The sequence below is a fragment of the Hypanus sabinus genome, chromosome 8, assembly GCF_030144855.1.
Source record: "Hypanus sabinus isolate sHypSab1 chromosome 8, sHypSab1.hap1, whole genome shotgun sequence".
NCBI lineage: Eukaryota > Metazoa > Chordata > Chondrichthyes > Myliobatiformes > Dasyatidae > Hypanus > Hypanus sabinus.
The window spans coordinates 16,545,204-16,573,148 of NC_082713.1; the positions used below are offsets into that span (position 1 = coordinate 16,545,204).

General features: G+C 42.3%; 1 protein-coding gene across 4 annotated transcripts in view; it reads left to right on the plus strand.

The window, feature by feature from the left end:
* tbc1d8b (TBC1 domain family member 8B) overlaps positions 1-27,945 on the plus strand; it is a 128,359-nt gene that overhangs the window by 68,138 nt on the left and 32,276 nt on the right. For all 4 annotated transcript variants that reach the window (XM_059976724.1, XM_059976722.1, XM_059976723.1 and 1 more), the window contains 9 exons: positions 1,686-1,926; positions 2,109-2,316; positions 4,266-4,442; positions 10,440-10,619; positions 12,443-12,593; positions 17,851-18,065; positions 19,523-19,640; positions 25,748-26,033; positions 27,297-27,426. In XM_059976724.1, coding sequence (XP_059832707.1) covers positions 1,686-1,926; positions 2,109-2,316; positions 4,266-4,442; positions 10,440-10,619; positions 12,443-12,593; positions 17,851-18,065; positions 19,523-19,640; positions 25,748-26,033; positions 27,297-27,426 — 1,706 coding nt within the window. The remainder of the gene's footprint in view (positions 1-1,685; positions 1,927-2,108; positions 2,317-4,265; positions 4,443-10,439; positions 10,620-12,442; positions 12,594-17,850; positions 18,066-19,522; positions 19,641-25,747; positions 26,034-27,296; positions 27,427-27,945) is intronic.

The window sequence follows — 27,945 nt, forward strand, 5'->3', positions numbered from 1 at the left end:
CGAGTACACTTTCCATCCGTGCCGGGTTGAGTGTCGAGCTCGCAACTCAACCTAGTAAAATAAAGAAAAATACTGTGAAATGTCTGTGTGAGGAGTGGTGCGGCACACAGTCTTTTGTTCTGCGCCTTGAAAGACATGAAAATGCCTGATGCTGGCCTCTCAGGCCTGAGTTGATGTCGTCATCATCATTTGTTATGTGCTTATAATGGGCACACATGTAGAGATGAGTGCAAGGTCAGATAAGACATGATCTTACTGAATACTGGACTAGATTTGAGGGATAATATGGACAAGTTCGACCCCACTTCCCATGTGCTTAAATAATATACGCACATTATTGTTCTCCATAATGCCATGCTTTTATAACATGGCTGTAATTGAAAAAAACATCTCAGCATATTGGTTATCGAAACATTGAAAACCTGCAGCACAATACAGATCCTTCAGCCCACAATTTTGTGCCAAACATGTACTTTAGTAATTACCTAGGGTTACCCATAGCCCTCAATTTTTCTAAGCTCCATGTACCTATCCAGGAGTTTCTTAAAAGACCTTATTGTATCCGCCTCCACCACCGTCGCCGGCAGCCCATTCCACGCACTCACCACTCTCTGCATGGAAAAAAAAGCTTACCCCTGACATCTCCTCTGTATCTACTTCGAAGCACCTTAAAACTGTGCCCTCTCATGCTAGCCATTTCAGCCCTGGGGAAAAGCCTCTGACTATCCACAAGATCAATGCCTCTCATCATCTTATACACCTCTATCAGGTCACTTCTCATTCTCTGCCGCTTCAAGAAGCAAAGGCCAAGTTCACTCAACCTATTCTCATAAGGCATGCTTTCCAATCCAGGCACACATCACATCCTTGTAAGTCTCCTCTGCACCCTTTCTATATGGAGGGAAAGGTTAGACAAAGTAATTTGAAAGGTAATTGGAAAGATGATTTTACAAAAGCTACTTAAAGGACTGAGGTTAAATGGGAAGTGTATTCCAGACAGTGAGGTGACTGAAGGTTTCATTGCTGTTATTGGTCTAAGTGCAGGAAAAGTGCACGAAATGTTAGAGCGAAGAAGGCTACAGCACTCTATTGACTAGAGGTAATCAAGTTCAAACTGGATAATTTTAACTTTGAGTAGTATTACAAAAGGGAGAATATTAATTGTACTTTCTATCTTCTCATGTTTTCATTTTTCTGAAATTACTATAGCTTGCTTTACTTCACAATTAAAAGTATCTAACATATTCTTACACTTTGAACTACATGACCATCAAAAGCAGTTTCCAACTTTTTATTTTTTCCATTTTGTTTTGGATGCTGCTCTCACATTCCTTCACAACACACACACACACAATGCTGGAAGAACACAGCAGGGCAAGCATCATCAATGGAAAAGAGTATAGTTTGTGTTTTGGGCCAAGACCCTCCATCAGGACTTTCATTGGTTAAGTCAGAAAACAATTTTAGAAACTAATGCTATGGATCTCCAAAGATTTTAATATTTAAAAATGATCCAATGCATACAGGTTTAAAATAATACTGCTGCAAGTATTTAATCTTCATTGGAAAGCAGGGTAGGAAGGTCTGCGAATTAGCCACTGTGTAGCCTTGAAATGACCAACTCTACTATAAAGTTGGTAATTGCTATCTATATATTGATTTTGTAACTTCTGTTTAACTTGCAGTTAAGATTATTATTCCCTGGGATGAAGTATCACAGCTTACAAAGACAACAAATGTCATCTTCTCTGAGAGCATACACATTTGCAGTCATGGAGAAGAATATTACTTTTCAATGTTCATGCATTTAAATGAAACATTTTTGCTGATGGAACAGCTGGCAGATTATGCTGTAAAAAGATTATTTGATAAAGAAACCTTTGAAATGGATTTATTGCTCAGTGATCATTTACAAATAACAAAAAGGTAATGAAAAAAAATGTTGCTCTGTACTGAGATACCCAAAGCATTAAGAAATCAAATATACTTTCTTTTTGAACTATGACATTATTGAAGAAGAACTTTTGTCACTGAAGCCAAGCAATGTAATTTTTTTATTGCATCATAAAGCTGCCGTGTAACACTGGTTTTATTTTTTCTTCTTTTAGACTTTTGGAGAATCGAGCGAGGAATGAATATTTCATGGCACTCTTTAGGCTTCCCAGGGAAGAAAGTCTGGATGACGTACTTGACTGTTTTCTTTGGATTCCTTTTTACCATACCCATGCATTTGGGAAAATGTTCATTTCAGAAAATTACATCTGCTTCAGTAGCCAGGATGGAAATCATTGTAATGTAGTCATTCCATTGCGGGAGGTAATGAATTATTGGTAAAATTGTTATAAATCTGTAGAGTAAAGCTTAATCATGGACAGGAGAGACTGCAGATGCTGCCAAACAAGTTTTGTATTTGATATGTAATATTAAAAGAACTTAGGGTTAAAGCCCCTGCTAGACCTTTCTTAGAAATTTCAAAGAAGTGGTTAAGGCTGAAATTGTTAAAAATCCAGCTTTGACGTGTCTTTTCTTAGCACTATAATGAAAAGGTGAAAGATGCTTATGTCCCTCTCTGTACCTATATCACACCAAGGAAGCTTATTACTAAACTGCAGTGTAGGTTTGGGTTACAGTTTTCTGCTGCTATCTTTGCAGGGAGGTTCTGGGGAGCTGGGCACTCCCTAAGAGGGAAAAAGAGAAGAACTCGAGGGTGAGTGCATCATGCCATTCTCACTGCTCGATTTCTTTGGAGAGGGCTGATTGAAAGGTTGGGAATTATCGACAGTTTGAGAAATGTTCAGGTTCTCTGTTCCCACAAACTAGGCTGTTGTAGGAATGCTGTTATAAATCTCACCTATCTGGCTATAAGGGTTTTTTAATATTTCAATTCAAACCAATGTTTTCCACAGGCAAAATTGCATTATCAGTTCTAGCTTCAAAGAGCTATTTTGTTGTTACATACTGTTCTGGTCTTAACGTAAGTAGGGCTACACATTTCTTGCAGAAAGAATGGTCTGTTTTCACATGGCTGCTGTTACAATATTAAACACTTAGCTCATTTTATGACCTATTTTGATGTGACACATCAAACGGGACCAACCTTTGCAGTGTTTAAGTGTCGTAGCCTTCCTCTCATTTGTTTGTGTAAGTGCTATAATATCACAAAGTCGTAGTTTTATACAACATAGAAATGGACCCTTCAACTCAACTCGCCCATGCTGACCATGTTGCCTACCGGAGGATATTTATTTATTTATTGATATAGCCTGAAGAATGCCCTTCCAGCTCATTGAGCTTCGCTGTCCCAGCAACCCCACGACGTTGAATAACCCTAACCTAATCACATGACAATTTGCAACAATCAATTAACCTACCCAGTACGTCTTTAGAGTGGGGGAGGAAACCAGAGCACCTGGGGAAAACCTACAAATTCCATGGATAGGACATACAGAGACTCCTTAGATACCAGCGCCAGAATTAAACTCTGAATTCCAGAAAGCCCCGGGCTGTAATATCATCATGCTAATTTGTATGTTATCATGGCACCAAGATGCTGCCTGGATTAGAATGTCTGTATGAGGATTAGCTGAGTGAGCTAGGGCTTTTTCTCTTTGGAGCAAAAAGGATAACAGATGACTTGATAGAGGTATACAGGATGACAAGCAGCAGAGATAGTCTGGATAACTGGAGATGTTTTTTCCACCAGTGTAGAAATGTATATGAAGGGCCATAATTTTAAGGTGATTGGAGGAATGTATAGTGGGGATGTCAGAGGTAGATTTTTTTTACACAGAGAGTGGTCAGTGTGCTTGGAATGTCCTGCCAGGGGAGAAGGTAGCGACAGAAACATTAGGGACATTCTAACTCTTAGCCTTATGAATGATGGAAAAATGGAGGGCTATGTAGGAGAGATTGGTCTTTGAGTAGGTTAAAAGGTCAGCACAATATTGTGGATGGAAGGATCTTTACTGTGCCACAGTGTTCTATGTTCTGAGCCCGTTCCATTTGCCTTCATTTGACTAATAACCCCCCTAAACCTTTCCTGTTTATCCTCTGAACTTTTCCTATGCATAAATGGTTTGCTTTATGCTTTAGTTATCATTCTTAATGAAGTGCAAGTTCAAGCTTAGTGGCATCTGACTATATATACACATCATGATGCATATGAACTATTTCCAATGTTTTTTCAGCTTCAGCCTCACTAGCACCTTAAGCTAGCTAGAGGCTATGGAAATGTGAACATCAGATTGATGTGAGTTTTCCAACAGGTCACTAGTATGGAAGCACCAGGTGGTTCAGGCAAACACATCTCCTTCAGTACCAGAAGTAAAATAACATTTCGCTTCACTGAAATTAAGGATAGTGACGGTCTGATGAAGAAACTCCAAGGGAAGCTGAAGTGTGGCACGAGTGGAAGCACACAAGACACTTTAGGAAAAGGAGAGGTAAAGTTCACAGTTTAAAATAAATTTATTTTCAAAGTAGGTATATGTCACCATATAAACCCTGAAGTTCATTTTCTTGCAGCGTAATAAGCCTATAGAATAATAACCCTGACCAAATCAGTGAAAGGCTTCTCAACGTGGGCTTTCAGCCAGAGTGCAGAAGGTAACAAGCTGCAAGTACAAAAAGAAAGAAGTAATGTTAATAATAAATAAGCAATAAATATTGAGAACATGAGATGAAGAGTCCTTGAAGTGAGTCCATTGGCTGTGGGAACAGTTCAATGATGGGCAAGTGAAGCTATCCCTTTTGGTTGAGGGGTAATGACTGTTCCTGAACCTGCTAGTGTAAGTCTTGAGACTCCTGTGCCACCTTCCTGATGGCAGCAGCGAGAAGAGAGCGTGACCTGGGTGGTGGGGGTCCCTGATGACGGATACTACTTTACTGCGATAATGCTTTGTGTAGATGTGCTCAATGTTGTGGAAGGCTTTATCCTGATGGACTGGACTGTACCCACTAATTTTTGTAGGATTTCACTTTCAAGGGCGTTGGTGTTTTCATACCGGTCTCTGATGCAGCCTGGTATGGAAATACCATAGTAGATTAGAATTCTGGTACTAGTTGTTTAAATTGTAGAATTGCTGCTCCTAGTATCAGGAACCATGAAAGTCATAGGATTATTATAAAGTTCCTAATCCTTCTTTACTACTCTAGCATTTATGTGTTTGCAAACCTATCTATATGGTGGACTTGTAGCGATGTGCTACACGCAGCGCTAAAATAACGACACGGAGTCAGTATACTGCAATTAAAGATGATTTTATTCGAACTTCACAGCCTTGCTTTAAAGCCTCCCTCATCCGGCCCTCCCCGGGGGCGGATGCTCTAAGGGACACGTAATCACAAACCCCCGCAGGCTTTTTCCCTTTGTTGCGGACCTGGCCTTTGTGCCTGCACGCTGCTATTTGTGAGCCGGTTCGAGTGCGCTAGGAAGTGGGTTGCCACATAACCCCCCCCCCCCAGATCCGGCGATACACCCCCCTGTTTGGGAGGTCGGCCTCTGCGCCATGGTGCCGGAAACTCGACCGGTTGCGCCAGGTCCACATGGGCTGGTTTGAGTCGGTCCACCGTGAAAACCTCCTCTCTCCCCCAACGTCCAGCACGAACGTGAACCTGTTGTTCCTGAGCACCGTGAACGGCCCCTCGTAGGCCCGTTGCAGCGGTGGCCGATGCCCGCCCTGTCATACAAACACAAACTTACAGTTCTGCAGGTCTTTGGGTACGCAGGTCGGTTTCTGCCTATGCTGCAAAATGGGTATGGGGGCCAGGTCACCGAGCCTCTCGCGTAGTCTGACCAGGACTGCTGCGGGTTCTTCCTCTTGCCCCCTTAGGGCTGGTATGAACTCCCCGGGGACGACCAGGGGTGCGCCGTACCCCAACTCGGCCAACGAGGCGTGCAGGTCGTCTTTGGGCGCCGTGCGGATGCCGAGTAGGACCCAGGGAAGCTCGTCCGCCCAGTTAGCTCCTCGCAGGTGGACCATGAGAGCCGACTTTAGGTGTTGGTGGAAACGCTCCACTAGTCCGTTCGACTGTGGGTGGTAGGCAGTGGTGTGGTGCAGCTGTGTCCCCAAAAGGCTGGCCATAGCTGACCACAGGCTGGAAGTGAACTGGGCGCCTCTGTCGGAGGTAATGTGGGCCAGTACACCAAAGCGGGACACCCAGGTGGCGATCAGTGCCCGGGCGCAAGATTCGGAGGTGGTGTCAGTGAGCGGGATCGCCTCTGGCCATTTTGTGAACCGGTCCACGATAGTCAGGACGTGCCGCGCTCTGCGCGACACTGGCAGGGGTCCCACGATATCCATGTGAATGTGGTCGAAAAGCCGGTGGGTGGGGTGGAACTGCTGTGGCAGAGCTTTGGTGTGCCGCTGCACCTTGGCCGTCTGATAGTGCATGCACGTTCTGGCCCATTCACTGACCTGCTTGCGGAGTCCGTGCCAAACGAACCGGCTGGTAGCTGGTTGGCTACCAGCTGGACAGTTGTCCTGACGGAGGGGTGCGCTAAGTTATGAATGGAGTTGAAAACACGGCGCCACCAGTTTGCTGGGACGACGGGACGGGGTTGGCCGGTGGTACGTCACAGAGTAGGGTCCTCTCACCTGGGCCTACAGGGAGGTCCTGGAGCTGCAAGCCGGAGACTGCGGTTCTGTAACTCGGGATCTCCTCGTCTGCCATCGCCTCAAAGTCTACCCCTTGGGAAAGGGCATGAATGTTAGGGCGAGAGAATGTGTCCGCCACGACATTGTCCTTACCCGAGACGTGCCGGACATCCGTCGTGTATTCAGACATGTAGGACAGATGGCGCTGCTAGCGGGACGACCAGGGATCGGACACCTTCTTGAACGTAAAGGTAAGCGGCTTGTGGTCCGTGAACGCGGTGAAGGGCCTACCTTCTAAGAAGTACCTGAAATACTGGATTGCCAGGTATAGCGCCAACAGTTCCTGGTCGAAAGCACTGTATTTGAGCTCAGGTGGCCGCAGGTGTTTGCTGAAAAATGCCAGGGGTTGCCAGCGCCCCTTGATGAGTTGTTCCAGCACCCCACCGACTGCCGTGTTAGATGCGTCCACTGTGAGGGCGGTAGGGACGTCCATTCTGGGGTGCACTAGTATCGCGGCGTTCGCCAAAGCTTCCTTCGTGTGAATGAAAGCGGCGGCGAACTCCTCGTCCCAGGCAATGTCCTTGCCCGGACCCGACAGCAGGGCAAACAGGGGGCGCATGATTCAGGCAGCTGAAGGGAGAAAGCGGTGGTAGAAATTGACCATACCTACGAACTCCTGAAGGTCTTTGATCATGGTGGGTCGGGGGAAATGGCAGACCACATCTACCTTAGCGGGCAGAGAGGTTGCCCCGTCTTTAGTAATCCTGTGGCCCAGGAAGTCAATGATGTCGAGCCTGAACAGGCACTTGGCTGGGTTGATTGTTAGACCGTATTCATTCAGTTGGGCGTAGAGTTGACGGAGGTGGGACAGATGCCCCTGTCGACTGCTGCTGGCTATGAGGATGTCGTCCAAATAGATGAATGCGAAGTCCAGGTCGCGTCCCACCACGTCTATTAACCCCTGGAACGTCTGTGTGGCATTCTTCAGGCCGAACGGCATGCGGAAGAACTCGAAAAGGCCGAACGGAGTGATGAGAGCCGTTTTGGGGACGTCGTCCGGATGCATCGGGATTTGATGGTATCCTCTGACGAGGTCTACCTTGGAGAAGATCCGTGCGTCGTGCAGGTTTGCTGCAAAGTCCTGAATGTGCGGCACAGGGTAGCGGTCCGGTGTGGTAGCTTCGTTCGGCCTGCGGTAGTTGCCGCATGGTCTCCGGCCCCCTGTCGCTTTGGGCGCCATGTGCAGGGTGGAGGCCCATGGGCTGTTGGACTGCCGGATGATCCCCAATTCCTCCATCCTCTTGAACTCCTTCTTCGCCAGTTGGAGCTTGTCCGGGGGAAGCCGCCGAGCACGGGCATGGAGAGCTGGTCCCTGGGCCGGGATGTGGTGCTGTATGCCGTGTCGGGGCATGGCTGCTGTGAACTGCGGTGCCAGAACTGATGGGAAATCCGCCAGGACTCTGGTGAAGTGGTTGTCGGACAGCGTGATGGAGCCGAGGTGTGGGGCTGGCAACTGGGCTTCTCCCAGGGAGAACGTCTGAAAGGTCTCAGCGTGGACCAGCCTCTGCCTTGGCAGGTCGACCAGCAGGCTGTGAGCCCGCAAAAAATCTTCACCCAGAGGCGGTTGGGCTACGGCGGACAGTGTGAAGTCCCACGTGAACTGGCTGGAGCCAAACTGTAGCTGCACCGTACGGGTGCCGCAGGTCCTTACCATGCTGCCGTTCACGGCTCTCAGGGGGGGACCTGGTGCCCTGTTGCGGGTGTTGTAACTCGTCAGAGGTAAGACGCTGATCTCGGCACCGGTGTTGACCAAAAAACGGCGTCCCGACCTCTTGTCCCACACATACAGGAGGCTATCCCGACAGCCAGCCACCGTAGCCATCAGCGGCGGCTGGCCCTGGCGTTTCCCGGGAACTGGCAGGGCGGGCAACAACGGCGGGCTTCTGCGCCCCACTGCTGGTGGTAGAAACACCAGTGTTCATTGGGCTCCCCACCCCTGCCTCTGGGGTTAGCGGGCTCTGTGGCAGGGCCTGGACTGGTTTGCTGCTGGGAGCGTGGCCTGGTGATCTGTGTGATGGACGCCCCACTCACCTTCTTAGCGTTCCACAGCAAGTCTGCCCGGGTTGCCACCTTCCGGGGGTCGCTGAAATCCGCGTCGGACAGCAGCAGGCGTATGTCCTCAGGCAGCTGCTCCAGGAATGCCTGCTCAAACATATGAGGCAGGGTGTGTGTCCGCCGGCCAAAGACAACATCTCATTCATTAAAGCCGATGGAGGTCTGTCTCCCAAGCCATCCAGGTGCAGTAAACAGGCAGCCCGCTTGCACCATGAGAGTCCGAAAGCCCTTGGGAGTAGGGCTTTGAATTCCGTGTACTTGCCGTCCGCCGGGGCAGACTGTGCGAACTCCGCAACCTGGGCCGCTGTGTCCTGTTTGAGGGAGCTCACCACGTAGTAGTAACGTGTGTCCTCTGAGGTTATCTGTCGAACGTGGAATTGGGCTTCTGCTTGCTGGAACTATAGGTGAGGTCGCAGCGTCCAGAAGCTTGGCAGTTTCAATGAAACCACATGAACAGATGCGGCGTCGGTCATCTCCGGTCCAAAAATCGTTTGCACCGTCGGGGTCACCAATTGTAGCAGTGTGCTACACGCAGCGCTAAAATAACGACACGGAGTCGGTAAACTGCAATTAAAGATGATTTTATTCGAACTTCACAGCCTTGCTTTAAAGCCTCCCTCATCCCACCCTCCCCGGGCGCAGATGCTCTAAGGGACACGTACTCACAAACCCCCGCAGGCTTTTTCCCTTGGTTGCGGACCTGGCCTTTGTGCCTGCACGCTGGCTATTTGAGAGCCGGTTCGAGTGCACTAGGAAGTGGGTCGCCACAGACTCTTCATTACCTACATAAGTCAGGGGCAGTTCAGGATTGATGATAAATGCTGGTGGTGTCAGTGGTGTTCACGTACAGTAAACTCAGCTATTTAAATATACATCCATAATTCTTGTGCTAAAATTTCTCAGAATATTAAGCAATTTAATATTTTCCTTCTTAAACCTAAATTAGACTTTGGCACACCGAAGTGATTTTAGTTTATAAAAACACAAAATGCTGGAAAACACAGCACGCCAGACAACATCTATGGGAAGAGGTGGTGACGACGTTTCGGGCCAAAACCCTTCATCAGGATGATGTCTCCTGATGAAGGGTTTCGGCCCGAAATGTTGTCACTACCTCCTCCCTTGGATGCTATCTGGCCTGCTGAGTTTTCCAGCATTTTGTGTTTTTATTTATTTCCAGCATCTGCAGATTCACTTGTGAATTTAGTCTATTCTGTCTCCCATCAACCTTCAGCAGAGCAGATTGTCCTCAGCCTCTCATGTGACTTAGATGCCTTATAGTTGAGAGTATACTGTACTATGAAGAAATAAAAAGAATATCGTATTTGAAATACCTTATTTGTGGAACCTCTCCTGTAAGCCCTTTTCTGCTGTACTCTTAAGGTATTATGCCCTTTCTGACAGTAATTTGTATACACTGAAATCATTAATTTTTCCATGCATGTATCTGGACATTATTGTCAATCTGTAGAGTAAAGCTTTAATCATGAAGACGCAAGAGATACAGACTGATGCAGTGGTTTCAATGCGAAATATCAAAATACTTTTCCTTCTGCAGACGCTGATCAACCCGCTGAGTTCCCCCAACCAATTGCAGCAAACCTTAATTGGGGATTTTAGTTAAATATGAAATAGTTTAGAATCTTTACTTGGAGCAGCTGAGCTAGTCCAATTTTCCTTGGTGTAGAAGCTGATTACTCATATGTGTGATGTATCTTTTTCCGGTAGGAATCGTGTCTAAAAGTTGCTCAGGGAGATGATACCCTCCTTGGACACAGTGATTCCATGTTTTCACTTACTGATGAACAACATAGTGCATTACTGAAAGAAAGCAATAAAACAGTCAATACTGAAGCACTAATGCGAGTCTTTCATCCACAAGAGGCAGAAAATCTGGATTCAAAAATGGCAAGTAATTTTTTTGTTTGTAGATAAAACTCTGGTGTGCAGTTTTTAGGTATTTTGCTATATCACCTCCAGTGTGAATCTGGTTAATTGTGTCCATTGATAATTTTTTCAGCCTGCAGGTTTGGCCCTTTAAGGTACAGGTAACTCTGATGTTACAGCCATTCTTACTTAAACCCATCGGGTTATAGGCTGCTGACACGAGGTTGCCTCTATCCTGAGCCAGTCTTTCAAGTTGTCCCCAGATGTAGCCCATCTTTGAAGATCCTTCCTCTCCCAGGGATGAGGTCTTTGGAGCTTCTGTTGGCGTTTCTGTAGCTCTGGGTGTTTATGGGATGGGCTTGCTTACCCCATGTCTAACCCTCCTCCTTTCGAGGTGGTTTTAGGACCATCTGTGGCGGAGTTTTACAGCCATTCACGTTATGGACATTCGCTCTTAGGAATTTCGCTTATAGAAAATTTGAGAAGTGGAATAAAATTCAGTCTTTGTGTGGAGAAAATGTAAAAAAATAAATGCAGTTTTTTCCAGCTCATGCTTGTTGATGCATGTACAGATGATGTGGCTTTGAGTTATGGAAAATCATGATATGACTGTTCTCTGACATGGAGGTCACCTGTATAATGTCATATGTAGAGTAACTACTGTTTGAACAGTCTAGAATCCTGAGATTGGTTATGTCATTATATTGTATATAATATAAAATCATTATATTATTTTGTCTAACATCAAAGGTACATTTAATGTCAGAAAAATGTATACAATTTACATCCTGAAGTGCTTTTTCTTCGCAACCATCCACAAAAACAGAGGAGTGCCACCAAAGAATGAGTGACAGTTAAATGTTAGAACCCCAAAGTCCCCCCAGCTCCCCTCCCATGCATAAGCGGCAGTAAGCAACAATTCACCCTTCCCCCCCCCCGGCAAAAAAAATCAACGGCACCCGCCACTGAGCACTCGAGCGTGAGCAAGGTAACAGCAAAGGCACAGACTTGTAGTACTCCAAAGACTACTAGTTACCTGGTAATCGACATACCACAGGCTCCCTTCCTCCTTAATAAGGGAGAAAGGGGTGTCTCTGTTTCACAGTGAGAGGGGAGTCATAAACAACTCGCTGGTTTACGATGTTTAAAGTCCACTGGGTCTCTGGGCACACAGCCTCAGCTCTTCCATCTGCCATGACACACGGATCTCTCACTCGGACATGTCCTTCAAAATTTGAAAGGCATCTAGGCAGGCAGGTAAACAGGCAGGGATGGAGGGTTATAGATCACCTGAAGGTAGATGAAATTAGTTTTGATTGGCATCAGATTTGTTACAGCCATTATTGGATTAAGGTTATATTCCTGTACTGTATTGATCCATGTAATACTGTGGTTTAAATTTCAAGAACCAGTAGCCCAGTAGTAATCTAGGAGCTGTGTTTTATAGAGAAGTGGGATTTTAAAAATAAAATTGAGTTAATCCAGTGACTTCATTAGATTTGTTTTATTTATGTGGACATTGTTGTCTTGATATGAATTGTTTTTCTCAGCCATGCTAGTAGGCGCTTCTTCCTCTCCTAATATGCATAATTAAAAAAAATGACTATCAATGTTGTTTTTGGTTGTTCTTCAATTCTAAATATTGGAAACAGGTTGGTTTGGAAAAGTAAGTTGATTCTAGGGTAGTTGTTAAAGTCCAAGACAAGAAATTCCAGGTCATGATGGTTCCAATTAATGTGCTCCAGCAAGTTTATTGCAGACAGTAAATTATTGTTTCATTACCAATATATAAATATATTCTCTGAGGATGAGATACTGAACTGCAGCTTTTTTATGGATTGCAGTTAAAAGAAAAGATGAAGGTGCAGTCATGGAACATTCATTTTGTAGAATATGGTCAAGGAGTCTGTATGTTTCGTACAAAAAAGACTCGAGAACTGGTAATGAGAGGAATTCCAGAAACTTTAAGAGGAGAACTTTGGCTGTTATTTTCAGGTATGCATTGTTATCTATGTGGCTATGAAACAAGTTTTTCAAACGATCAGTAATTTAAATTTGCAGGAATGAATGAAATTCTGTTTTTCCAAATTACAGAGTATGTTTCCGCACATTTTTCACAATAGTGGAATCCATTTTGTAATTTTCCTTTCTTTTGTATGAGCCTGCTTTAACTCTTGCAGAGTCAGTAGAAGACAAGTTTCAAGGAATGATGAGTGAATTGGGTTGGCTGCTTCATTTGGACTCAACACACCAGTCTGTAACTGGATCTTGTACTTCTTAACAGAAAGACTGTAGTCAATCCAAGATGGTAGCTCCATCCCAGGCCTGTGTGCTCAGCCAGATGCTGTTCACATTGCTGACTCGCAACTGCATTGCCGGATCCAGGTGAACCAGCATCATCAAGTTCACTGATGATAATGGTATGAGAACAGCAATCTGCGTCTCAACATGGACAAGACAAAAGAGGTGATTGTGGACTTCGGGACGGTGCAGATGGACCACTTTCCATTGCATATCAATGGCTCTGCCATGGAGAGAGTGAAGAGCACAGTTACTAAGTGTGAATGTAACAGACCATATAACCTGCACCTACAACATCTCCTTATTAGTCAATAAGACACATCAGCGTCTACACTTTGAGGAGGTTGAGGTATGCAAAGTTCCCTACTCCCATTCTAACAGCTTTCCACAGGAGCACTATCAAAAATGTCCTGTCTGGCTGTATCGTGTGATACGGAACCTGCAAGGCTTTGGACTGCAAGACCCTACAGAAGATAGTTAAAACTACAGTGAGAATCATTGGTCGTGGTGCACATAGGTACCAACGATATAGGTAAAAAACAGGATGAGGTCCTACAAGGTGAATTTAGGGAGTTAGGAGATAAACTAAAAAGTAATAATCCCTGGATTACTACCAGTGCCACATGCTAGTCTGAGTAGAAATAGGATATTTCAGATGAATACATGGCTTGAAAAATGGTGCAAGGGGGAGGGATTCAAATTTCTGGGGCATTGGAACCAGTTCTGGGGGAGGTGAGACCGGTATAAACAGGACAGTCTGCACCTGGGCTAGACTGGAACCAATGTCCTAGGGGGAGTGTTTGCTACTGCTGTTCAGGAGGCTTGAAACTAATGTGGCAAGGGGATGGGAACAAGTGCAGAGATACAGAGGGGTGTAAAATGAGGGTAGAAGCAAAAAGTAGTAAGGTGAAAAGTAAAAGTGGCAGGCAGGCAAATCCAGGGCAAAAAGCAAAAAGAGCCACTTTTCAACATAATTGTATAAGGGCTAAGAGTTGTAAAAACAAGCCTGAAGGCTTTGTGTGTCAATGCGAGGAGCATTCGTAACAAGGTGGATGAATTGAATGTGCAGTTAGTTATTAATGAATATGATATAGTTGGGATCACAGAGACATGGCTCCAGGGTGACCAAGGATGGAAGCTCAACATCCAGGATATTCAATGTTCAGGAGGGATAGACAGTAAAGAAAAGGAGATGGGGTAGCATTGCTGGTTAGAGAGGAGATTAATGCAATAGAAAGGAAGGACATTAGCCTGGAGGATGTGGAATCGATACGGGCAAAGCTGCATAACACTAAGGGGCAGAAGACACTGGTGGGAGTTGTGTACTGGCCACCTAATAGTAGTAGTAAGGTTGGGGATGGCATTAAACAGGAAATTAGAAATGCGTGCAATAAAGGAACAGTAGTTATAATGGGTGACTTCAATCTACATATAGATTGGGTGAATCAAATTGGTAAGGGTGCTGAGGAAGAGGATTTCTTGAAATGTATGCGGGATTCTTTTCTGAACCAACATGTCGAGGAACCAACTAGAGAGCAGGCCATTCTAGATTGGGTATTGAGCAATGAGGAAGGGTTAGTTAGCAATCTTGTCGTGCGAGGCCCCTTGGGTAAGAGTGACCATAGTATGGTGGAATTCTTCATTAAGATGGAGAGTGACATAGGTAATTCAGAAACAAAGGTTCTGAACTTAAAGAAGGGTAACTTTGAAGGTATGAGATGTGAATTAGCTAAGATAGACTGGCAAATGATACTTAAAGGGTTGATGGTGGATATGCAATGGCAAGCATTTAAAGATCGCATGGATGAACTACAACAATTGTTCATCCCAGTTTGGCAAAAGAATAAACCAGGGAAGGTAGTGCACCTGTGGCTGACAAAGGGAAATTAGGTCCCCAGTAGCAAGTCCAAAGAAGAAACATATAAATTAGCGAAAAAAAGCGGCACACCTGAGGACTGGGAGAAATTCAGAGACCAGCAGAGGAGGGCAAAGGGCTTAATTAGGAAAGGGAAAAAAGATTGTGAGAGAAAGCTGGCAGGGAACATAAAAACTGACTAAAAGCTTTTATAGACACGTGAAAAGAAAAAAGATTGGTCAAGACAAATGTAGGTCCTTTACAGTCAGAAACAGGTGAATTGATCATAGGGAACAAAGACATGGCAGACCAATTGAATAACTACTTTGGTTCTGTCTTCACTAAGGAGGACATAAATAATCTTACGGAAATAGTAAGGGACCGAGGGTCTAGTGAGATGGAAGAACTGATGGAAATACATGTTAGTAGGGAAGTGGTGTTAGATATGGCCTTTGTGACTAAAGGGATCAGGGGATATGGAGAGAAGGCAGTTACAGGGTTCTGAGTTGGATGATCAGCCATGATCATACTGAATGGTGGTACAGGCTCGAAGTTCCGAATGGCCTACACCTGCACCTATTTTCTATGTTTTTATTGGGCTCTCTCTCCCTACTATTTGTGACATTTCGTGGGAACATTGTATACAAAGAGCATTGTTGAGGACTACTACCTGTCTCATAATTTCTTTGAGCCCCAACCATCAGGAAGGAGTATCAGGACTAGGACTACCAGACTGGGTAACAGCTTCCTATGAGACTACTGAATGCCCTGCCACCACCAAGGTCTTGTCACTAGAACAGCGAGCTGTGTCCTGTATACTCTTCATCTGTGCTGTGCACTTCATGTACATTTTATTGACATTTCTGGTAATATTCTGCTTTATGTGTTGTGGTAATATACATATTGTGGGTGCAGCATGCTCCACAGTATCATTGTTTTTCATTTGGTTGTCACGTTCAGATTCAGATTCAGTTTATTGTCATTTAGAAACCGCAAATGCAATGCAGTTAAAAAATGAGACAACGTTCCTCCAGAATGATATCACAAAAGCACATGACAAAACAGACTACACTAGAAAATCCACATAACATTTGGCAATCCCCAATCCAGAGTCCAGAGAGGCTGCTGTGTATTAATATCGCACTACCGTCTTAGCGCGTTCCCGGGAAAGGAGCTCCAAATCCACCAGACAAACAAGAGCAAAAACTAAAGCTACAAGACCTGCACAAAATCACATAGTTACAACATATAGTTACATCAGTGCAAACAATAGTATAATTGATAAAAAAAAAACAGACCATGGGCACAGTAAAAATAGTCCAAAGATGTTAAAGGACTATAAGTTCAAAAGAAATCACCACAGTTTCCACAAGTCCCCAGGGTCCCGACAGACTCGCCATCCCACGCCGGCGGCAGAAAGGAATACCCCTGCTATGGACTTCCACGGCGCCGCTGGACTCAGCCTCACAGGCGCAGCACACACTGAAAGTGACCTGACCGCAGCGGACTCCGAGTCCGTCGAACCTCCGAGCCGACGACCATCCCCTCCGGCACCGCTTCTCCAAGCACCATCCTCTGCCGAGCGTATTAAGACGGCCCTGCCAACGACCATCGGCTATGCGACCCCGAGGACTGGGGGCCTGTTCTTCCCAGCAGAGTCCTGGACCTCACAACAGCAGCAACAACGAAGGTGGTCTTCCTGGAGATTTCCCAATGTTCTTCCGTGCTCCCACGTCTGTTTTCAATCGATTATTATTGCGCACAGCACCCCACTTCACAAATAACAGATAATCAGCTCCAGAGTGGCCGCTGCAAGCTGCGTTGCGCCGCTATGTTGGAAAAATGACAATTAACGAGTTTGAAATAGTGGCAAAACAAGGTATAATGAAAGCTATATAACACAACAACTCAGTACAGACTTTTCGACCCGTGCTGTTGTATAGACCTTTTAACCTACTCTAAGATCAATCTAACCCTTCCCTTCCACATAGTTCTCCATTTTTCTATCTTAGAGTTGCTTAAATGTCCCTCTACCGCCACCCCTGGCAGGGCATTCCACACACCCACCAATCTCTCTGTTTAAAAAAAATACATTCATTGCCGCTGACATCCCTGCTATCCTTCCCTCCAATCTTAAAATTATGCCCCCTGGTATTAGCCATTTTCATTCTGGGAAAAAAAGTCTGGCTATCCGCTTGATGTGTGCCTCTTATTATCTTGTACAGCTCCAGCTTGTGGCTTCCAGATTGCATGGAAGCTTGTTTGGCTTGGTCCAGATGGGGACATTAAAACATTTAGATGGTAATTTCTTGCAAATGAGAGATCCTAACATTTACTAATCAGATTTGATGCAAGTAACTGCAGAAATCTAGAACTGCTGGACCCTGAGCCTCATGGGTGTGTATTTTAATGTTAAATCCTCTTGGTTTGTGGATCATGTGTTTCCCAGACTTATTTCTCTTGATTTCTTGTCCCCTAACCGGCCTTCCTCTGTCTGAATTACTCTTCTTTTCACTCCTTCTTTAGATCTCCTGTCTTTCCCATCCCAGTTACCCACCTTAAGCGTATACAGTTCTATCTCCTCCATCCCGCTGTAGCCCATGCATTAAATTATCCCCTCAGCAGCTGGCTAATCCTCTCAATGTGTCATCAAGTGGTGAAAATGAAATCTTACCATTAAAAACATTTCAGGTTTCTCAGCTACCTTGATAACTCCAATCAAAATAAACATGTAATGTAGTGCAGTGTGATCAATTAACAGAGAATTTTGTTTATGAATTTTGTAATGAAAATTCATTATACAGGTGCTGGGAGAGCAAATATTTAACTGCATCTTCTTAAGGTAAATTCCAATGTGTGTCCTTTGCTAAGAGCAGAGTTGGGTGTGGATACGCTTTTGGATAACAATCCTTGTATCTGCAAAAAGATATGTCAGCTGACAATTTCTTTTAAAAATAAGTCATTTTCAGAACACCAATAAAAATTAGATATTTGATTTTAAGTGGATGACTTGGATATTTCTAAATAATAATACCTTGTTCATTGTCTATGGCAGTATAACGGCAGAGATAAATGTTGTGAAAATTCAACTTTTAGGTGCAATTAATGACATGGCTGCTCACCCAGGCTATTATACAGAATTGGTTGAAAGGTCAATGGGCACCTGTACTCTGGCTACTGATGAAATAGAACGTGACCTACATCGCTCACTGCCTGAACATCCAGCTTTTCAAAGTGATACAGGCATCTCTGCGCTGCGAAGAGTTCTCACAGCCTATGCATCCCGGAATCCGAAGATAGGCTATTGTCAGGTTGGATTTGGTAGCTTACTCTCAAACTAACTATTTTCTACTGTTTTATATATTAATGAGTCATGATACATCTCTACCAGAGGAGTGGAGTGCTCATTCCCTCCACTAGCCTGCAGGTTACCATCGAGCAAGGTGTAGCCTCCCTGAGCTGGGCCAAGTGAAGCCATGGTAGCAGGTGGTGGTTGGTCATCAGAATAGCTGGTGTATATTACAATTCCTGGATATGCGATCGCTAATGCCGGGCAGACAAATCTCTGAGGGGTATAGATAATGACTGGGGTCACTTGTCTTGTAAAGACACTGCCTAGAAGAAGTGGCAAATTACTTGTGTAGAAAAATTTGCCACAAGCAATCATAATTAAAGACCATGATTACCCACATCAAACACTGTGACATGTAATGTTGATGACTATGTTAAATCATTGTTTCTTCTTTAATATCATGGCAAACCTCATACAAAGAAAGATTTGAACTTCATTCTGCAATTGCATGGATAATAAATGTCAGTACATCTCAGATGTGTAGCCAAAGAATAATTAAGGACACAAGGGCAAATAATTTCTAATGGTTAATGTTTTTCTTCTTTTAGTACAACTTTACTGACTGAAGCATTGTTTTCTCAATGAGCTGAACAGTATATTTTGGTTTTTGTAAATTTGGCATTTGTTTTGGGTAAGCGGGGTGGGGGGGGGCATAAGTATCTTCACCAGGAAATGTCTGGCAAAGCAAATTTGGAATCGTATTAGTTTCTGTACTTGAACTATGCTGGATCAAGCAGTTAGAGTTCATAAACTAGATTTTGAAGGGTAGTTGGACCTGGCTGGAATTTTTCCCACCATGTCCATATAACCCTGGACGTGGTGGATGCTTAGGGAAGTTTTTAGAGGTTATTTTTTCATACATTAATTGGATTCAGCTGAGCATAGAGCTAACCCTTAACTCCTTTGGCCATGGGTTTAAGGTTATAATATCTTGCGATAGTTGCATTCATGGGTACTATATAAATACAGGTTACTGCGCAGTTCTTTAATCACTGTTGCTGCCCTGCACTATCCTGTTCATTGGCTAGATAAAAAAGTTGGATCTCACTTAATGTTTGAATGGCCTAGGCTAGGAGTTCCGAATTTTTTTAATGCCATGGATCCCTACCATTAATTGAGGGGTGGACCCCTGGGCCTAGGCAAAATGCATGATGTTGTATCTTCATGAATAGTTGCAAGTTATTTAGTAGACTGTTCATTGGCTAGATAAAAAAGTTGGATCTCACTTAAATGTTTGAATGGCCTAGGCTAGGAGTTCCGAATTTTTTTAATGCCATGGATCCCTACCATTAATTGAGGGGTGGACCCCAGTTTGGGACTCCTGGGCCTAGGCAAAATGCATGATGTTGTATCTTCATGAATAGTTGCAAGTTATTTAGTAGAGTATATGTTCTTTCTTTCATATTACCTGCAAAGGCGATGAATATTTTGACATCTGTTTTACTACTTTATGCAAAAGAAGAAGAAGCCTTTTGGTTACTGGTAGCTGTGTGTGAAAGGATGTTGCCAGATTATTTCAATCGTCGAATAATTGGTAAGCATTAGATTCTCTGAAGTGCGTTTTTGAAGTTTTGTTTCCAAATGCAGTTTCATGTAACAACACCCTACAGTGGGCACACAGGATTGTTGTCTGAATAATACTATGTTAAACTTAAAATAAGCTTTCATTGTGCGTATCCTCGATAACAAGTTTATAACTGCTCTAGTCCCTTGTCATTTGCTGAGAAGGTAAATTTTTGCCAGCAGATGTTACGTATTGAGTGATTTAATTTTGCTCAGTGGAGCACTTCAGAAGTTTGTTGGACAGGGTTGTCCATTTGGTCTCTATAAGCAATCTTTAGTTGTTCAGTGGTGAAACCACATTTTGGTGTGACTTTATTGGGCACAATCAAGAATGAAAAGATTGGATTTTGTAAACCACAATTGAGCAGTTACCTTTTGAGTAGAAGCTTTCAGCCACTCCATCCAGTCCTCGTTTACCCATCTGTTCTCCTTTTGTGAGTTAGTTTTGAATTGTTTATTTTCTACCTGTTCCTAACTCTCCTCTGTTGTATCATTTTGTCATTATTACACTTAATGGGATTTTCCTTTCCCTTTTCATGGTGTAAGCAGAAATGAAGAACATCTTAAGATAAAATAATCTTGTGTTCATATCCCACTTGGACTACATCCCTCTAGTAATCTCTTTAATTAACTCCTGTCATCTACAAGCCTCCACTTCTATGTGTTTGCACTTAATTTCCACCACTCTGGTATGAGAGCAGTCTCTAAGTTCTAATGTCTTTCGCTAAGTCGTTCTTATTGTTTACCTTTTTCTGCTGTTATTCTCCTCAATATCTGGTGCATCATATCTTTATTGTTGAATTCTATGCCATAGTGCTGCTGTGAAGATCCTCTTAATATTTCTATTACAATTCAATTTATGAATATATTTAGTAGTTTTCGAACAGAGCCCAATAAACACTAGAGCAATCTTGTATAGAATAAGTAGAGCAGGTAAAAAAAAATAAGAAAAATGAGCTGATCTGGTTTTGTGCACAAATTGGAATTTTACAGGCCTCACCAATTTTATTGCATGTAGAGTGTGTTAAGTTCTGGTTTCCTCATTACAGGACTGATGTGGAAGCTTTAGAGAGTGTGTGAAGGAGATTTGCCAGGATGTTGCCTAGATTAGAGAGCATAGCTTATGAGCAAGCTAGGGCTTTTCTCTTTGGAGAGGAGGAGGATGAGAGGTAACTTGATAGAGGTGTACAGGTTCGTAAGAGGCTTAGGTAGAACAGGCAGCCAGAGAGTTTTACCCAGGATGGGAATGGCTAATACGTGGGGGCATCACTTTAAGGCGTTTGGGGAGAAAAGTGTAGGGGGGGGATGTCACAGGTAGGTTTTTTTTTTAAAAACAGAGAGTGATATGTGAGTGGAACATGCTGCTGGCTGTGGTGGTAGTGGCATTTACATTAGGGGCACTTGAGAGACTTAGATGGGCATGTGGGTGAAAGAAAATTGGAGGACTGGGAGGAGTAGGTTAGATTGATCTGCAAGAGCTTGTACTGTGTGGTTCGTTCTGTATTCTAATGAGTTAATGTTGAAAGTTGTTCCATAAGTAGCTTATTACACTATTAATTAGATTAAGTACAACCATAACTAGGTCAGAGATTAACCTACCAAAAAACATTTTGCTGATAATATGAACTCAATGGTAATCACTGAAAATGGGGCAATCTGTTGCCATTTTGTTTGAAGAGCTTATGTGCAACGTTGGTGATATCATGTAATTGTTTATCTGTCAAAGATTGAGATCTCTGATTTGTTCCAGAAGGTTGTTCATAACGTTCAGCACTGAGTTATTTTGGCATCTCTGTGAATCAAGTTCCATCCATCCCAAGGGCAAAGTACATCTGATCTCTCCCTAGAGGCAATTACTAGTTTCTCCCAGAATAGCTGTTTATGTGATTAATGAGAATGTCCTTCCAAGCTATAATCACGTGACTCAAGTCCTGGTAATGCTGAAAATGATGTTGTTGCCAGTAACCAGGCTCTGTTTGGCACAGGTACTCTGGACTCAGTTTCCACACACGTGACTATGTACTTGTGGCAACTTCAAATATGCTCAATCTGGAGATGCTTTTTGTAATTACACTGGTTCAGTACATAAACACAGTACATGAGTCTTGCTGAAGGGGTTTGGGCCAAAACATCTACTTTCTTTTCCTCTCCGTAGATGCTGCTTGACCTGCTGAGTTCCTCCAGCATTGTGTGTGTGTTACTTGGGTTCAGTAGGTACAATTTTATTTGAAGTATGATTTGCATCTTTGTTCCCGTTTTGAATGTCAAATCATCTTTCTCCATCCCCCAGACAATCTGTCACAATAAGCTGTATTGTGTCTACCTGTAAAAACTCAACATATTTTCTCCTAATACGTCATGAACTATGTCAGTATAAGTAAAATGGCATGTATAAAAGCAACAGTTAGTACTATAAATGTGGCATTTTTTCTAAATTCAGTTAAGTGCATTTGGATAATAAGCTTGGGTTACTGCATCTTAATGCCATTCATGAATAATTCAGGTCTTTTAATTTTACTAAACATATTGTTCTAGTAAAATGTAAGCCTGACAGCACAGAAGCCTTTTGTTTTGAGTTTGACGAAATTGTTAAAATGTCCTTGTGAAATTCTTCCCTATATTTGGATCTGTTTGAGATAGTGTTGTAGCAAACCTTTAATATGTAAATCTCTGTGCTGTGTGCTCAAATATTTGTGGCTCTGGAATGATAAGCTTCAGTACCTTTCAAAATGTACATGTTTGTAGTTTAATTACATACAGAATATCATTTGACAAGAAAGCTAAAATTATCATTTATTAGTACAGTTTAGACTTAAATTTTACTTTTATTTTAATAGTAACTTGCTAGCTTCAAGGGAAACATGGCTTGTTCAATCAATCTTCAATGAAATTATTTACATTATAGTTTAGCACTGGCACTGCCACATCCAGATCCCTTCATTGAGAACTTTCTGAATAGCAAGGTAGCTAATTTAATTTAATTCAGCAAATTTAGTGACCATTGCTTTGACAACTTCTCTTAATATAAATTATAAAAGTTGATCCCTGTAGAGTAGCACTGGCCAACCAGAAAAGAAGTTTATTGGTACTTTGATTTCTGGTAATATATCTCTGCCACTGTGTTAGTTTTCCTTCATAGTTTTTGATGTTGCACTTTATCAAGTGCCTTCTGGAAATCTTACTACACAAAGTACATACGTTTTATCCACAACCGTTCTTAATCTCAACGATTTCGATAAATTAGTCAAACATAATTTCAATTACAGAAAACCATATTGACTTTGCAAAAAAAAATCAATGTATTTAATATAGCTTCTAGCATTCATCCCATGACAGATGTTGTGCTACCTAGCCTGCTGTTTCATACCTTATTTTCTTTCCTTTTTGAATAAATGTATTATATTGCTATTTTCTAATCTAATGTATCCTCTCCTGAATTATTGACATTTTGGTATCTTTAAGTTAATGCATCCAAGATCACACTAGCTACTTCATTTTAGAAAATAGTAGGAACTGCTTATTAATCTTTAAGTCATTCTTTACAGTATTTTTGTACTCCATCCAATTCTCTGATTTGCTGTCTGTTACTACATCATTATATCATTGTATTTGTTTTAAAAACTTCTTAAAAATAAATTAACCATTAAATTATTTAAAACACTTCAAAGCAAATAAACCATCATTTTATGACCAGCTCTGCCATCTTCATCAGAGTTAGCAGTGTTTAGATCCCTGATGAAGGTGACAGAGTTTGTCATTGAAATGTCGGTTAAAATTGATACCTGTACCTGACTGGAAGCCTGAGAAGAATTTATTTGTTAAATACACCGGGAAAGCACCAGATCCTTTTTCACTTAAAAGCAATTCAGTACAGTTCACGCAACACACACAAAATGCTGGTGGAACGGACAAAGGGTCTCGGCCCAAAACGTCGACAGCGCTTCTTCCTATCGATGCTGCCTGGCCTGCTGTGTTCCACCAGCATTTTGTGTGTGTTGCTTGAATTTCCAGCATCTGCAGATTTCCTCATGTTTGCAATACATTTCACTTAGTTCATAAAATGTAAAATATGGTAAAAACTAATGCCAGATTCACATTGTAAGTATCTGTTGTTTTAAAATTTTTCATTGTGCCTCACATAGCCAAACCAAGGGACGGAGTTCTCAGTGAAACTGCAGAATTGTTGTCATTCCACTGTTGTACTTTGGGAGATTTTAAGTTAGAATCACAGCAGCAAATATTCCTGCGCACTTAGTTGTGTAGAAATTCTGAAATCCCTGATAGCTAAATGGTGAAGTACCAGTAGTTCGTGGAGGAAATTCAGGGCATAATTTTTTTCTCCTCTTGGTTGAAGATTAGGCGATATAAAGTAAGGCTGTGTTTGTAGCCAGCTCAATTGTGTGAATTGGTTAAATTCAGGCTAAGTTCTCTTCTCAGCCTCATTATCACCCAATCTCATGAGTTTGTAAATATTTTTTATTTCCCAATCATTATGACAATAAAGGGGCTTATTATTGATTCTTTATCTCATTGTTTTCTCATATCTAATTAAAAATTGGGCTGACATAAATTCACTTCTCAGCTGTTAATGGAAATCAGAAGTTTATTTGCACTATAATAGAAAGTTGGGTTCACAAAAAAAGAGTCATGGGTAAGATGAGAATGGATTCGAAAACAAAGTACTCCGAATGTTAGATATCTGAAATAAGATTTAACCATCCCTGTGTGAGTATGCTTCAAATCTTTTTTCTGATGCTTGCTTTGTTGAAAGATGTTTGTGATTTTCATCATGGGATTGGTGAAGGAGCATCCCATTTATCTCTACCTCTAACCTATCCTGTGTCCTTCCAAGTAAGGTGAGCTTCACTGCACTAGTCTGTGACAATTTCAGCCTTTCTGAAAGATTAAAGATTATATTTTAACTTGATGTTATGAATGTCTTATTTCCTTAATTTAATGTGTGTTAATGCTTACTGTGTGTATGTGTTCAGTACAGTGGCTGTCCTGTGGTCTGCATTGCAAACTTACTTACTGCCCATTTAGGGCAGCAATGAAGGCCCTCCATCTCTGTTGGTGTTCAGGGCTTCTTTCATCGTGCCAGTAGCTTCCTCTTGGTTTTCTCTAATCAGTCATGCAAGTCCCAGGTGGAGACTCAGGAATAGCATCTCACACAGATATAGAAGGATTCTTCATACCAAATTTCCATACTCCATACTTTCATTCTCCATACCAATTTCTTTTTTTTTGAACCAGTTAGGGTTGTTAGCCCTGAGCTGAACCCCCAAACCTAGTTGACTGGTGAACCGGTGGTGCACTCTTCGTCTGGCCTCTACCCTTTGACCTGTTTGGCATGTTTGCCATGGCATGGCAAGAGCCAAAGCACAAGGCCCTGACTTCAGCCAACAGAGCTCTCTGGGTCTTCAGGCACACAAGCCTCCAAACTCTGTGACAAGGTTGTAGTCCCTTGGAGGTGCAATGCTAAGACAAAACTTTTTTCCAGTATTTGTATGAGACATTTAACTAGAGTTCTATTATTTTCTGCCTGATCAAAGCTAATACTAAAGCAACATGGTGTTGAAATTAATTGTAATGCTTCTATTGACTTGTACTTTTACTAATATCCAAATGAAAGAGCATTTGTATTCATCATTGACTTTAAACTAACTTGTGTAGGAACCCCTTGATTAAATACAAAGATAAGTACCATGATCCCTGCTAATGGGCTCATAAGATCAATTTGAAGTGCTTTTTGGGAGAAACAGAATTAAAGCAGATTGATTGTGAGAGTGTAGCAGGCGCACAGTCAGCTGTTTGATAATGCGGTGGATCGATTGGGCCTCACTCTTATGTGTAAGCATTTGAGTGCACATTTTGGCTTGGAGGGCGTGATTCATCAGTCCCCCACTGTAAGTTGCCTAGCAGGTACCATTACTAAGACGACTCAGTAAAGTTTGCAGCTGTGTTGTCGTTCATGCGCCGCACATACATAACAAAAAATTTGATCACCAGAATCAATGCAGCTGAGTGGGGTATGAAAAATAATTGTGTCCTGTATTATTGTCCCTGTTGTTTTAACAGGTGCTTTGGTGGACCAGGCAGTTTTTGAAGAATTTATTAGAAGTCACCTTCCTCAGCTGACTGACCACATGACAGATATGACTTTCTTCTCATCTGTTTCCTTGTCCTGGTTTCTCACTATCTTCATTTCTGTGTTGCCCATCGAGAGTGCAGTGAACGTCGTCGATTGTTTTTTCTTCGATGGTATAAAAGCAATCCTACAGCTGGGCCTGGCCATTCTAGATTATAACATGGACAAGCTGCTACTCTGCAAAGATGATGCTGAGGCAGTCACTATTTTAAACAAGTATGGAACTTAAAACCTTCTAACCTTCATCAAGAGTTATGGCATTCTATTTATATTCTAGAAACTGTTATGAATTCTATTTCAAGTATTTATAATAGTACCACCTACTTAAGCTAATAATTATACTACTCTGCCAAATGGTAGTAATGAGGATCTGGTGACAATTGTCTGTACTTCAGGAGAGATTTCATAATTTATATGTATGGGTATTTATCCAGATGGTAGTAATTCTATAGAATTCATTGTCACAGACAGCTGTGGAGGCCAAATCATTGGGTATATTTAAAGCAGAAGGTGATTTGTTCTTGATTAGTAAAGGTGTCAAAGGTTATGGGGGAAAGGCAGAAGAATTGGTTGAAAGGGATAATAAATTGGCCATGATGGAATGCAGAGAAAACTCAATGGGCTGAATGGCCTCTTCTGCTCTTATCAATCAGAGATCCACCCTTGTCCATTTTCATTTATTTGCGTTCCATTGCCGCTCCTTCTGTCATCACTCACAACTTAATCAGATGCTTTTTAGTGCCCTCGGGTTTCTTACTTGGTTCTGAATGAGAATGTGCCTTCATAATTTATGAGCGGCAGGTTGTGGTGGGAAAGCACTTCAGCCAAAATGTATAACTGACCTACATGTATTCAGCATTGATTTACTTAGATCTCCATATTGAACCATTCAGTCCAAAATTGGCTTTGCTCTCCTGCAGCTATAAATACAGTGCCTTAAAAATGTATTCAGCCTTCACAACTATTTTCACATTTTATTGTCTCATTTTCTAAATTTTAAATATATTCAATTGGGATTTTTGAGCTAATCTATAAATTATGCATCATGTCAAATGAAAAGAAAAATTCCAAAACCTGTCAACAACTTACTAAAAATTAAAAACCAAAATTGTGAGGCTGAAAAATAAATCCTCTCTTTTGTAATTGCGACATTAACTCCACTCAGGTGCAGTATACAGTATGACCTTAACAACTCACCCGATTTGTTGATGTGGAAAACTGGAGGATCACCAGTTTTCAATGAATTCACTTGTGTTGAATACATTCACAATGAATGTACTTGTGTGGTTTGTAGAGCTCTTATAGAGGGAAGGAAGCTTAAATTTGGATCCATTGAATATTTGCAGAGTTTATTTGGGAAATATTTTGTGATTGTCACAAGATTTATAAAGTATGATTTGATAATACTGGTTAAAATGTGATTAGATACATCTTGGCTTTAATACCTCTTTCAGTAAGGAATATAAAATTGCTTTGTAGATTTTTTGATAATGTCACCAACAAGGATAGCACTTTACCACCAATGGTGCACCATCCCGTTCTAGATGGTGATGACAAGTATCCTCATCCTAAAGTGGACATAACTGAACTTATCCGGGAATCTTATGAGGTAGGTGAGAAGACTGATGTTCCCATTGTGTGAGAATATAATTTTGAAATATTCTGTAATGCCAAGGAACAGTAGTCACTAAGCTTTGGGGGAAACAAGATGTCAGAATCTCTTCTGACAGGACCCAGCTTTGCGAATGCAGGTTTGATTTTTGACATTTAAGAGATGTTTAGATAAGTACATGCTTGGGAAGGTATGAAGGACTGGTCCAGATGAGGGTCGTGGGAATAAACAGAATAACAGTTTGACATAGACTAGATGGACCTAAAGGCCTATTTCTCTGCTGTAGTTCTGTATGACACACAAAAGTGTGTAGGAAGTGCTAAAGTTAGAGTGGTTCACTTAATCTACAGAACGGTGCTAATGTGTGAAAATCAAAAATAGGTCTTCCCTGAACAAGAATCTTCACATATAAAGTTCTCCAGGTTTCATAAATAAAGATGAAATTTGTCTTGACCTGTCAAGCATTTCCCAAGATGTTAGATGAGGGATAAATATCAGCAAATTCCCCTGACTCTG